Below are 13918 nucleotides of genomic sequence, written 5' to 3' on the forward strand. Positions count from 1 at the left end.
GGAGTTGTATTAGTTTGCTGTGGATGTCATAACAAAATACCACAGAGTTGGTTTTTATTTTGGATATATATGGGCTTCCCTAGTGACTCAGATGCTAAAGAATCTGTCTGCAATGTGGGAGACCCAGGTTCAATCCCTGGGTCAGGAAGATGCCCTGGAGAAAACCGTGGCAACCCACTCCAATATTCTTGCCTGGAGAATTCCATGGTCAGAGGAGCCTGGTGGACTACAGTCCAGGGTGTTGCAAAGAGTTGGACACTAGTGAGTGACTAGCATTTTACGACCTATATATAATATGTAAACAATCAGCCCTCCATATCCTCGAATTCAACCAATTGTGGATTAAAACTATTAAAAAAAAAAAAAGAATCCCAGAAGTTTCCTAGGCCCTGGGAGGCCTAGCCCCTCACCTGCCCCAGGCCCTGAAGAAGCCACCCTGCCTCCTGTCCCCCTTCCCTGGCCTGGTGGGGCCTGACTGAGGGGGAAGACTGACCCACAGGGGAGGGAGAATCCCTACCTGCTGCTGCTTCCTCTGTCATCACTGACCCCCTTCTCCCCTGAACCCCTAATCATACTCAAAGAGTTCCTAAAGCCTGACACCTGCATCATACAAGCAAAACTTGACTTTCCCATGTTCCAGCAGCTATTTACATGGCATTACACTGTACTAGGTATTATAAGCAATGTAGAGAGGCTTTAGAGTCCTGGTGAATATGCTTAGGTTATATATAAGCACTATGCTGTTTTATATAAGAAATTCCTGGAACGTTTCCCGCAGCTGAGGGATGACTTTGTGTTAGTTGCTCTGTTGTGTCCAACTCTTTGTGATCCCATGGACCGTAGCTCACCAGGCTCCTCTGTCTATGGAATTCTCCAGGCAAGAATATTGGAGGGGTAGACATTTCCTTCTCCAGGGCATCTTCTCGACCCAGGGGTCGAACCTGGGTCTCCCACGTTGCAGGCAGATTCTTGACTGCCTGATCCACCATTTTTAAAATTTAACATTATCGCCATCATCATCATCACCTCCTCGAAGTTCTGGTGGCTGGAAGTCCGAGATCATGGTGTCGGCGGGCTGGTTTCTTCTGAGACCTCCTCCTCAGCTGGCTGTTGGCCTTTTCCCTCCACTGTGTTTCCTCATGGCTTCCCTCGGTACCCATGTGTGTCCAGCTGTCCTCTTTGTATGAGGACACCAGTCACATTCGATTAGGACCCGCTCCACTGACCTCCTTTTAACATAATCACCTCTTTAAGACGTTATCTCTGAATAGACACATGCTGAGGGGTGGGGTGGGGATATAGGGCTTCAACATATGCACTTGGCGGAGACACAGTCCAGCCATAGCAGAGCCTCAGAAGCACTTCTGTGGCCTGTGCATGAGTGTCCTGAGATCTGGGTGGCCTGCTCAGGTGGGTGACCCTCACGAGGGCCGGGAGTGCGGTGAAGGCCTGGGAGCACCCGCTAGGAAAGGCAGCGAGATTGCATCTGCGGCTCACCAGCCACACCAGCAACTGAAACTCCCCAGGGCACAAGGCCCCCGATGTGACTTCCTGACAGACAAGGCGGGGCGGGGGGTGGGGGGGCGGTGGTGCGGGGAGGGGCGGAGTACACATAATCGGGCTCCCGCGGCCCCGCAACACCTGATGGCTGCCTCTTCTCTCTAGCTCATGCCGGCGGGGCGCTGCCAGGAGGAAGCCGGCGGCAGAACCCTTGCGGGGGTCCCGGCTGGCGCAGCATGCAGCGCTCGAGCAAGATGGAGTTCTTCCAGAAGCTGGGCTACAGCCGGGAGGACGTGGCCAGGGTGCTGGGCAAGCTGGGCGAGGACGCCCTGGTCAATGACGTGCTGCAGGAGCTGATCCAGACGGGCAGCCGGCCCGCCGCGCCTGAGGGCAGCGCCGCACCCCTGCTCGTGCCCAGGGGCTCCTGCGGGACCCCGGACTCTGCCCAGGGCGGGCTAGGAGCGGACCCTGGAGAAGACAGTGGAGGCCCCGCCAGCTCCTTGAGACCCATAGTGATCGACGGCAGCAACGTAGCTATGAGGTAGCGTCCTTCACCCGTTCTTGTCGGTGGTTTGGTCCAAGGAGCTTTGGAGCCAGTGGATGGGGCTGGGAACCCCGGGTTCAACCCTCAGTAGCTGCTTAGCCAGTTAACCGCTCTGAGCCTCACTTTCTCCATCGGTAAGGTGGGTCTACAACTTCCCTAGAAGTTTAGTCCTAAGAACTGGAGCTGCCCGACATGCTTAGGGCAGTGCTGACACAGAGTAAGTGTTCAACAGAGGGCAGCTATTCTCACATTAAGGCAGAGGGGGCTCTCTTCCCCCTCTTATCCCAGCAGGGATAAATGGCAAGGAACCTAGGGCTGGGAGAAGGTGGCTTCTGGCCTGGAGTCTGTCCCTAAGTGGCCACATGACTCTGGGAAAGCTGGCTATCTCAAGTTTCCCCTTCTGTGACACAGGTCAAGAGACAGCTCTTTTGCTTCCCTTAAGATTATGAGAATGAGATGGAAATGGACTTGAACCACCTCGAAAGCCCTCTGCTGGGGGTGAGGAGCCGTGGTGGAGGTGGTGGAGCTCCCGAGCTAGGGTGGGGGGGTGGTGTTTGTGGTCCCCAAGCTGCAGAGGCAGTAGTTATACTGATGCGTTGGCATCTTTGTGTGTTGCGGTGATGAGAGCTCCACGCCAAGCCTCATCTTTCCTGAAGAGGTTAAATTCTGCTGAGAAAGGGGTTCCACAGCCTCACCCACACCCACCACTGGGCATGGAGAAGGCTTTGCCCAAACAAGTGCATTTTTACTGTTTGGCTAAGCCATAGCCCGACCGAGGGCAGAGCCATAGGGAGTCGGTCACTCAGAGCCACACATAGATGCATGTCCCTTTCCAAAAGCTGAGCCACATTGGGCATGGAGATAACCGGTGTCACCGCTGCTGAATATGTCAACAGGGGATTCTTTGGCTGAGGAGCTGAGTGGTTTTCCCTGGGAATTTGGGCTCACTCTGGATTGGGCGCTGCAGGACAAAAGTTTGGAAGGGTTAACTCAAGATGGCCCAGCCTTGGGGGCAGTTCCCCGCTTGGTGTGTAGGGCAAAATTGTTCAAGCATTCGTTCAAGTTTTAGCCACCTAGGTCTCCCTGGGCTTGATTATATCAACAGGCAGTAGAGCCCTGCCTTCTCCTTGTGGCCTAGGAGCTGGTCCTCAGGTCTGTAAAGCATTCTCACACATGCTCTGTGTAGGCACCAGGTAGGCAAGCCTCTGAAATCCTGCTAATTCAAGATTCCTGAGGGAATTAAAGGGAGTTTTAAGAATTCAGTAGTTTCTGAGGGTCCTAGGAAGAAAGTCTGCTGGGCTCTAAGAGGTGGCCTGGCCTCTGTCTGGTCTGGATGAGGCATCTCTTCCTCTGGACATTGGTAGAAACATACCCGCTTACATTTGAAGTAAGATGGTTGTTGTTCAGTGGCTCAGTTGTGTCTGAGTCTTTGTGACCCATGCACGGCAGCACACCAGGCTGTCTTTCACTATCTCCTGGGGTCTGCTTAAACTCATGTCCATTGAGTTGGTGATGCCATCCAACCACCTCATTTTAAAGCAAGAACTACAATCCCACAGCCTCCAGAATGAAAACCACAATCACAGAAAGTCAAGCAAAACAATCACACGGATCACAGCCTTGTGTAACTCATTGAAGCTATGAGCCATGCCATGCAGGGCCATCCAAGACAGATGGGTCACGGTGGAGAGTTCTGACAAAATGTGATCCGCTGGAGAAGGGAATGGCAAACCACTCCAGTATTCTTGCCTCAAGAACCCCTTGATAAAGTGAGATGATACTGTTTAAGTCAAAGACCTTTTCAGCCCTAAGATTATATGAACTCTGATTCCAGCTCAGAAAGCAGAGTGGCTATATGGTGAGAACACTACTTCAGGCGCTACAGGAAAGCATTCTGTGTTTGGGGGCCAGACATTTTTTAGGAATGGTTACAACAGGGTGGTGGTGGAGCATTTTCTATTGATGAAAGTCTCTGTTGCTGCTTGGAGTTAAAATTTAAGCCATGTCCTCTATTTGCATGTGACCTTGACATGTTCCAGGTAAATTCCGGGAACATAGGGGTTTAGTCTCACCCCATCCCTACCTCCTACAACTGTAATTGGTCTAGCCTATTCATGCTCAGTCTGTGTGGGTAACAGATAGAAACCATCTCTCAGGCTTATTCTGAAGAATGTGTCAGAACATTCATTCTTTCACACTCATGCTGTCTTAAAACCACCTCAAATGCCCAGAACACATGTCTGTGTGTGTGTTCTCATTGTGTGTCTGTAAACATATGCACATATACACAAACATCCCTTCCCATGACCCCTGCGTCTCATTAGTTAGGAAAAAAATTTTCACAGCTCCCACCCATGCGTGGGACTTCATTGGTCCAAAGGCACATCTGGGAGAGAGTGGGTCAGACATTCAACTCCAGCCCTGCTCCTTCTCCTGCAATAACGCCTCCTGGTCCTCCAACCAGAGTTCAACAGGACCCCTTGACCTCAGACTGTGTGGTTCTCAGTTGTGAAGGATAGATCCCAGTGTGGGACGCACCTTTAGAGGGGCTGCTGCTAAGTCACTTCAGTTGTGTCCGACTCTGTGCAACCCCAAAGATGGCAGCCCACCAGGCCCCGCCGTCCCTGGGATTCTCCAGGCAAGAACACTGGAGTGGGTTACCATTTCCTCCTCCAATGCATGAAAGTGAAAAGTGAAAGTGAAGTCGCTCAGTTGTGTCCAACTCTTAGCGACCCCATGGACTGAAGCCTACCAGGCTCCTCCATCCATGGGATTTTCCAGGCAAGAGTACTGGAGTGGGGTGCCATTGCCTTCTCCGTTAGAGGGGCTAGATGGTTAAAATCCAGCATGGAGTCTAGTTGTTATCTCTTGACCTCAAAACTCAGCCTGAAAATTCTCTTTCGCTGAGGTCTTGTAGTATTGCAGGTGTTTCCATTCTCTGCTTCTGCTTCATGTGCTGTCTGGTCCTGGAAGGAGCGGGAGGAACTTAAAAGACAGGTTGGGACGCGTGTTCCTTTCTGTCCTGAGCAGGCAGGAGTCTTCTGTTGGCAGTAGCATCCTCTAGGGTGCCTGTTGCCAACTTGCTGTCTGGGGTCTGTCCTCTGAAGTCTGTCTTTGCTCACGAATAGCCTCATTTTTTCTTTTCTTTAAAAATTAGCTCAGGGCTACTTTATTTTTAAAGTTTTACTTCACTTTTCAAAAAATTTCTAATTTATTTATTTTTGACTCTACGAGGTCTTTGTTGCTGCGCAGGCTTTTCTCTAGTTGCAGCCAGAGGATTTTACTTTTAGTTGCAATGTAAGGACTCACTGTGGTGGCTTGTCGTGTTGGGGAGCAAGGGCTCTAGGGCTCGTGGGCTCAGTAGTTGCGATTTCCAGGCTCTGGAGCACAGGCTCAACAGTCGTGGCACACAGGCTTAGCTGCTCCATGGCATGTGGCATCTTCCTGGACCAGGGTCAAACTCATGATTTCTGCATTGGCAAGCAGATTCTTTACCACTGAGCCATCAGGGAAGCCCCAGCCTCACTTTTCAGTCACAGTTTTTTTCTCCCCCCTCTCATTTTATTTTGGAAGTTGTGTTTCCTTAAAGATCAAAATCTGTATTAGTTTCTATTGCTGCTATAATAAATTACCACACAAATGTAGTGGCTTAAAACAACACTGGTGTATCGTCCTGTAGTTCTGGAGGTGAGAAGTCCAGCCTGAGCCTTCCTGGGCTGAAATCAAGGTGATGGAAGAGCTGTGTTTCCTTCTGGGAGCTCTAGGGGATGTTGTGTTTTCTTGCCTGTTTGGGTTTCTGGAGGCCACCTGCATTCTTTGGCGCTCAGCCCCTTCCATCTTCCAAAGCAGCAATGGCCTGAAATGATGTACACAATGTGGAATCAGTATACATATCTGTGGTTTCCTGGGGAGAAGATCTGAAGCTTCCAATAGGCACTTAGAAGGTCTGTGATCCCCAAAACATAAAGAACCACTGACGTAGAATGAGCAGTTATAGGTAGTGTCACGCTTTACAGGAGGTGCTAAGCCTCTCCATTAGCTCAGAGAATGTGAGAGGGGGGTCATCTGTCCTTGCCTCTGGACATCTAGATTGAGAGAAGAAGCACAGAAATGACCTGGATGGGCTTGGCCAAGGTCAGCACTGACTGCATCAGACCCTGGCTTCACCCTTGTGCTCTGACCTTGCCACCACTGTGGAAGTTTCCATGGGCCCCTCACCCCAGGTCTTCAGAATGTACAACCCAAGGCTATCTGTCGTGGCTGAACCCAGCCTGGGGTGGCTGCTCTCTGAAGAGTGGCAGCGAGGGTCACTGACCAAACACTTTTTAAAAGAAGTGCGAATGTATTTGTTCTGAGCACACAGTTCTGTTCAAGTCATTTCAACAGGACCATACCACCCAATTCCAAGAGTCTTCCATCTCCCCACTGTAACAACAAAAGGAGTCTATTTGGCTCTTATAAGCAGGAACATTCATTTCATTTATCGTTTCCTAAGTGGCAGGTCAACTTCAGTGAGAATTCTATCAATAAGCTGCAGCGGTACAGGCATAAGATGCCGACCTGGGAAGCCAGACCTTATGCTTGCCCCTAGTTTTGCCTAGTTTGGGTTCCCTGGTGGCTCAGATGGTAAAGAATCTGCCTGAAAATTGGGAGACCTGGGTTCAGTCTCTGGGTTGGGAAGATCCCCTGGAGGAGGGTATGACAACCCACTCCAGGATTCTTGCCAGGAGAATCTCATGGAGACAGGTGCCTGGCAGGCTACAGTCCATGGAGTTGCAAAAAGTTGGACACAACTGAGCAACTAAGCACAGTTTTGCCAAATCCCTTGTATTTCATGTAGGAAACCAGGGAGGTCAGAAGCAGGCAACAGAACATGGGGCTTAGAGTCCAAAGACCTGAGTTCTGGCCTCTAGCCTGTGTGTGTATGTGTGTGCTGAGTCGTGTCCGACTCTTTGCAACCCTGTGGACTGTAGCCCCCCTAGTTCCTCTGTCCATGGAATTTTCTGGGCAAGAATATGGAAATGCATTGCCACTTCCTACTCCAGGGGACTTTCATGACTCACAGATCAAACCTGTGTCTTTTGCATCTCCTATATTAGCAGGCAGAGTCTTTCCCTCTAGCACCACCTCTAGCCTAGGACCACCCAATAAAAGTCCCTGTGAAAATGGGCTGTTCTGTACCTGCACTGTGCATTGTGGTGGCCGCTTGCTACACGGGGTGACCTAACACTGGAAATGTGGCTGGTGTGGCAGAGGAGCTGAACTTCCGATTTTATTTCTTTTGAATTCACTTCAAGGGTAAGTAGCCACGTGTGGTGAGTAGTATGGTACATAACGGCTGGTATAGCTCCAGTTTCTCATCTTACCCACTGCGTGACCTCCTCGTGAGTCATCTGACATTTCTGAGCCCTGTTTATTACAATTAAGTGGCTGCGCTGAGTAATAATAGTCTCAAGTAGATTTTCATTTCTGACATTCTAGGATTCAGGTGATTATTTTATGCATGCATGAAAGAAATAAAGGCTTTTTCTTATAAAGGAAGTTCTCTTCTTCTGCAGAGGTTCAGAGAGAGTAAGTAACTTGCTCAAGGTCACAGAGAAGTAAGTGTCAGGCTCTGGATTCAGTGCTCTTTCCATTTCCTCCAGCACTGGTTATACTTGGGCTGCAAATTCTGTGCTATCTTTGGGCTTAGGGGGGGCTACCCTGGGACTAGAGCCTGCCCGTGCTCCACCAAGCTCTCCCCAGGCGTGATGAGGCCCAGACAGGCGTAATCCAGGCAGGAGATGCTGTATTTCACTCCTTCCCCAGAGGCCAGCATGCCCCTCCTAGGGCTCCTAGCCTGTTGGGAGCCCACAGAAGGTCATGGGTGCATCGCATGGTGGCTCTGCCTGACCAGAAGCACAGAGACTGGTTTCCAGGCACAATCTCTACACCTTCAGGGGTGTGTACGTGGGTGTGTGCACATGTGTGTACGTGCAGGACACAGGGAGATGTGAGCTGAGCCCTGGAGTCGCTGTATGCTTGGCCTTAAGAAAACGGTCCAGCAGGTTTTAAAAAGATGCCTTTTAAAAAAATGTGACCATTGAAAGCCTGTGACCAGCTGCATCATGGTGTTCAGGAAGAGCATTAATTCTCACTGCCAACTCTTGTCAGCATTTTTCTTGCCTGGCAAACTCACAGATACCCACACATGCGCTCACAAGTACAAGTGGTGAACGCTCTGTAGGCAAATTTAGAAAGGAGCCATCTGAGGGTCATCAGCTTGGGGAAAAACAACCTGGTAATTTCCCATCCTCTTACTGGCCTTGACAAGGGTTTCATCTGAATGTGCCCTTGCCTTGGATTGTACAGGATTTTTTGTTAAACTTATTGTTGTTTACCTTTTTAAACTCTTAAAAACCTTAACAGGCTCTGGCATATGGTGGAGAAACGAATCTTCAGTGATGATAGAGCTCAGATGAGCAATGGAGGTTTTCATCAAGGGCTACCTATGGGGGCGAACTCCTGGGCAGGGTGTTCAACCTGGTTTTCAGCCTCTGAGTGGACTCTGACCACACTGACCTTGGGTTCCTAAGTCTGCACCTACTTCTCCTATTATGACATAAGGGAGCACCCTCTCTCAGAAGTCACCCCCCCGGACCTGAGCTGGGGAGAGATTTCTTGGTGAAATGGGTATAAACTCCAGCTTCAGAGTGTTTGCAATTTAACCCCAAATAAGAAACATGATTCAATCAGTGTTGGGCCTTTATATCTCACACCGCAAAGGAATCACTGCTTAACTTTTCCTTTCGTCCCACCCCAAAACCACCGCCTCGCTCTTCACAGGACTATCTTGTGAGCTGCTAATTTCTGCAGATTTTTTTGGGCAGTAGTTAATGATACAGAAGTGTTCAATTGGATTGTCAGTTACTGTAGATGGCTACACGCTAATGGGCGGGTGCCCCTGGCACATTTGTCATGTAGGCAGAATTTGCTTTGGGCACCAACCCACTTCCCTCACCACCTCCCTTTATTCAAAACTTACCCCTCCTCTAGCCTTTTCGCAGGGCCCGCTGCTCAGCTTGCTGCCTGATGAACTGGTTCTCGCTGACTGTTAATAAGCGCTAGGGTCCCTCCCTCAGCTTGAGCATTTTACCAGCTGGTAATTTTTTTGCTGAAGGAGCTACTGTCTGGATCCCACAGGTGGAGACTAGAGAGGGCCAGGAATAAAGGGGAAAAAATGGAGATGGGGTAGGGGGAAGAGTTTGCAGCCCAGCAGATCAGGCTGTGAAGTCAACTGCAAAATCAGTGAGCCGGGCATACGGCTTTGCTTTAGTTTCCTCAAGGGCAAAATGTGGCCACCATCACGTCCTCAAGAGCTCCTTGCAGTGGTTCAATGAGGCACGTGCACAAAGTGGCCAGGTACGCAGACTCTGTTAGAAATGAGCTCTGAGAGGCTGGGGGCAGGTTTGTTCGTTCGCTGCTCCCCAGGTCCCCAAGCACAGTGCCCCATTTATGGAGATGCTTGCTCACACCTGGATGCTGAGTGAGTGGAGGAGACGCACAGGGAAGGGTGCCTCTGGCTTATGTTCCTCCCTCTGAATGCAGGGCCTGGGCTCCCAGGGTGACTGCTGAGCTTTATTACCAGAGCTCTGCCAGCTCCCATGTGGCGAGCAGGTCTCCCCTCCTTGTGGCATCAATCCTGCCATTGCCCAGGGTGTTCCGTGGCCAGAACTAGGGCAGCCATGGTGGGGTTTTGAGGTTGGTTAAGGGAAAAAAAAAAAAAGAAACATGATAAGGACTGAACAATAGATAATCTTCACATTTCAAGAGACCAGAAGGCTCTTGAAGCTGGGGTAGGGTCCATGCAAGAATGGGAATGAATGAATGAATCCTGAATGAAAATCCTCCATTCCAGAGAGGGCCAGTCCCTGAACTCCCCGAGCCTGGAATTCCAACTGGAAGAGAGGGCACTTCTAAGGGAGACAGGGAAGGTCCTGGCTGAACTGATGGACAGACATGCACCGCCTCCATTTTTGCCTTGGCCTAGCTGGCCTAGGTGGGACTTAACCTGTTCTTTGGAGATTTTTGGTTGGAGTCTTGTGTACGAGAAGCTGGAGGGCCAGTTTTTGCTGCATGAAGCCGTTGTGGCACCATTCCTTAGCTCTTCTTTTCCTGAACTCCTGAACCTCCAACCCCCTCCCCTCCACCTGCCTCCAACCGGGGCCACTGCAGGCTGAGGTCCTTCCAGAATCACTGGAACTGGTCACACCTCTCATCTTTGTCCCCTCACAGGACTGGGTTCTGTTTACCCCCATCCCTTCCCCAAATCACACACCCATCAAAGGCATCAGGGATGGAAAGCTGGTGTTTGAACAGTTGAACAGATATATAGATGTAGTCACAGAAAAGAGAGCAACCAAGGAAAAAACTGTAGGGACTTCTCTGACAGTCGGGTGGTTAAGGCTCCACGCTCCCAAATGCACAGGTTCTATCCTTGGGCGGGGAACTAAGTTCCCACATCCCACATGGCATCCCATAGAAACAAATTTTAAAGAATTGTGGCAATGATTTGTTTTTCTAAGAACTGACTGAGGGTAGACATTGCTGCAGGGCTTCCCAGTGGCTCAGCGGTAAAGAACCTGCCTGCAGTGAAGAAGATGCAGGAGACATGGGTTCGATCCCTGGGTTGGGAAGATCCCCTGGAGGAGGGCATGGCAACTCACTCCAGTATTCTTGCCTGGAGAATACTGGGCTACAGTCCGTGGGGTTGCAAAGAGTCAGACATGACTGAAGCGACTGAGCATGCGTGCACAGACTTTGCTGTAGCCAAGAGATACCTGTGCTGGGGAGCAAGATAGGAGGGTGGGTGTCATAAAATGTTCATAACACTGCGGCAACTGCATAGAACATAGACTTTATTTTCTGTGACACATGAAATCTCTTCACTACCTTTTAGGAACCAGGAAGGAGCAAGCTTCACACTTGCTCATGTGTGGTGGCTCAGCCTCTTCTGTCTTCTGGACGACTCCAGCTTCGTGTTTCCTCTCCCTTCTCCCGCTCCTCTCCCAAATGGCATCTGGAAGCTTCTGAGACCTGGTGCTGCCTGGGAGAGGGGTCTGGGACCCTCACTGGACTCTGCTGCAGAGCAACTGGGCTGGCCGGGCTTCCGGAATGGTGAACAGAGGGACATTGGCCCTGTTTGGCCTTTGGGGGAGCCATGCTGGCTTTAGTACTCTCCCCTTGTGCAGTGCTGTGCTAATTCACTTCAGTCGTGTCCGACTCTTTGCGACCCCATTGACTGTAGCCCGCCAGGCTCTTCTGTCCATGGGAATCTCCAGGCAAGAATATTGGAGTGGGTTGCCATGCCCTCCTCCAGGGGATCTTCCCAACCTGGGGATCAAACCAGTGACCCTTATGTCTTCTGCATTGGCAGGTGGGTTCTTTACTGCTAGCACCACTTGCGACCCCCTGTTTGTCCACTCCCAGGCCACACACAGTCCTCCAGGGGAAGCAGGGAATCCAGGGGTGTTGCCTCTGGCTCACTTAGATGCTACTTTTCTTCACGACGGCCCTGCAGTCCTGGGGGATGCTGCATCTGCTGAAACCAGGATTTCTCTGAGAGGCTTGTGACTTGCCCAGGCTGTGCTGAGAGATAAACCTTCAGCCTCTTGTTCACACCTGTCCCAGTGTTTCCAGCCTCTTCAGCCCCTCATGGCTCAGTGGGTGGGGCATGCCTGGGAGGTGCAGGATAAGGACCCTGTGAATGGCCTCCACATTCTTCCTCCATCTCCTTTCTTTTTTCAGTTTCTGCTGGGGCAGAAGGGACTCGCTTTCCACTTCCTCTTACTTTTTTCCACAGAAGGCCCCATTGATATTTTTCTGCCTATTGTTTGCAGAAGCCTCACAGTCTAGCCTCAGTGGCCAAAGGGCTATTGCCCTTAACTGGAAGACCCTATGGACCTAGGGGTCAAGGCCTGGTTTCTGATACGTCCCTGGGGTGTAGAGTCCTCTTGAATCTCCACAAAGCTCAGCTTCCAACACTATTGATGAGCGTTTCCAGACTCCATTTTTCTCTTGACAAACCCGGACCCCTCCTAACCCTCTCTGAGAAAACAGCAGAAGGAGCCACGCACCAGAGAAAGCACAGATGTGAGGATTTGATATGTTGGCCTTGCTTGGATGTGGAGAGGGTGTGAGAGTAGTGGGGACCTTGGCTCTCTGAGCACTCAGCTGCACCCCCTCCCACCTCCCCACCTCCCCTTCACTCACTCCACACGTTCCAGCTACACTGTCCCCTTTTTGGCCCCTGGACACGCAAACCTACATCAGGGTCCTTCCAGCCAACCCTTCCCTGCACCTGGACTGCTTCTCCTCCAGCTGCTCACAAGACCTGCTTCTCAGTCATTCATTCCTTTGACATGTTCTTATTGAACCCTTATCAATGATCAGACACCATTGTGCTAGGTGCTGGGATTTTGATGGGCAGCAACAGGAACCTATGATTTAGAAATGCATGCATGCTAAATCATTTCAATTGTGTCCGACTCTGCAACCCTATTGGACTGTAGAGTTCCATAAGATTCATCTGTCCATGGAATTCTCCAGGCAAAGATACTGGAGTGGGTTGCCATGCCCTCCTCCAGGGGACCTTCCCGATCCGGGGATGAAACCAGAGTCTCTTATGTCTCTTGCCTTGGCAAGTGGGTTCTTTACCACTAGTACCACTGGGAAGCCCATGATCTAGAAAGGGGGGTGGGTGATTCATCCCATGGGTAGATGTGCACGTTCAGCTGTGGTAAGTGCAGGAAGGACAAGGACGTGTCCTTGCTGTGAGGACTTGTAACAGGGGAATCTGATGGAGCTGCTTTTCCTAAGGAAGTGGCGATGAAGCTGAGAGCTAAAGGAGAGGGAGGAATGGACTGGATTAAGAGTGGAGGAAATAGTTGGTACAGAGGCCTTGCAGTGGGAGTGGAGGGAGGTGCATGGCCAGGACGAAGGGCTGAGGGATTGCAATGGGGTGGAAGTCGTGAGCAGAGGGTGGCTAATCTGGCCTTAAGCTGGTCTGTGGCCCATCCATGGCTGAGTTCATTGAGTGTGCATTCTCAGTATCTCAAATCCATGCCCTTGTCTCCCTCTCCAGCAAAACACTGCTGACCTCTACTGACTGAGTCTGAGGGATGTTTTAAGGGATGCTTTGGCTTCTCAGAGCAGCATTTGACTGCTTCTTTCTCAGGGCTCCCACAGTGCAGTCTCTTTTGTTTTACGCCCTTCCTTTCTTTTCTTTACTTTTAATTTTTTAATTTATCTTTTGGTCTTAGTTCTGGACCAGGGACTGAACTTGGGTCTCCTGCACTGGAACCGTGGAGTCTTAACCACTGAACACCAGGGAAGTCCCCTACCCACTTCTTTTCTGATAGATGCCTTTTGTCTCTTGTGTGATTGTCCTTCTCTACCTGTGACCAGCTGCTGAGCTCCGGAGCTCCTCCACGCCCAGTTCCCCGGCCACTCATTCCCTGTCTAGGTGATCGGGCAATTCTCTCCACGTGGTGGCTCCAACCAGTACTTAAACAGATGATTCACACGTTTTATCACCCAGACCTCTCTTCTGAACCCTGGCTGTTTATTTAATATTTCCATTTAGAGGTCACCAAGGCTCTTCCCATCTCAACATGTGTCCAAAACCAAACGCAGGATCGTTTTCTCTAAATCCTGTCTTCCTCCAGACCAGGGTCTGTCTCAGGGCCCTCCATTCCCCTTATACAAGCTGGAGATCTAGAAGCTCCTCAATGTCTTTTTTGCTAGCATCCCTGTATCCAACTGATCACTGCATCTGGAGATATTACCTCCTGAGTATCTCTCGCTCAAGTTCACTCCTCTTCATCACCACCAGCT

The 13918-nt window shown here is 50.6% G+C and overlaps 1 protein-coding gene across 3 annotated transcripts in view; it reads left to right on the forward strand.

The window, feature by feature from the left end:
* Positions 1-13918, forward strand: part of ZC3H12D (zinc finger CCCH-type containing 12D) — a 34802-nt gene that overhangs the window by 8545 nt on the left and 12339 nt on the right. For all 3 annotated transcript variants that reach the window (XM_025294415.2, XM_025294414.2, XM_025294416.2), the window contains exon 2: positions 1666-2041. In XM_025294415.2, the coding sequence (XP_025150200.1) occupies positions 1737-2041 (305 nt within the window). In that variant the 5' untranslated portion in view covers positions 1666-1736. The remainder of the gene's footprint in view (positions 1-1665; positions 2042-13918) is intronic.

The sequence above is a fragment of the Bubalus bubalis genome, chromosome 10, assembly GCF_019923935.1.
Source record: "Bubalus bubalis isolate 160015118507 breed Murrah chromosome 10, NDDB_SH_1, whole genome shotgun sequence".
Lineage (NCBI taxonomy): Eukaryota > Metazoa > Chordata > Mammalia > Artiodactyla > Bovidae > Bubalus > Bubalus bubalis.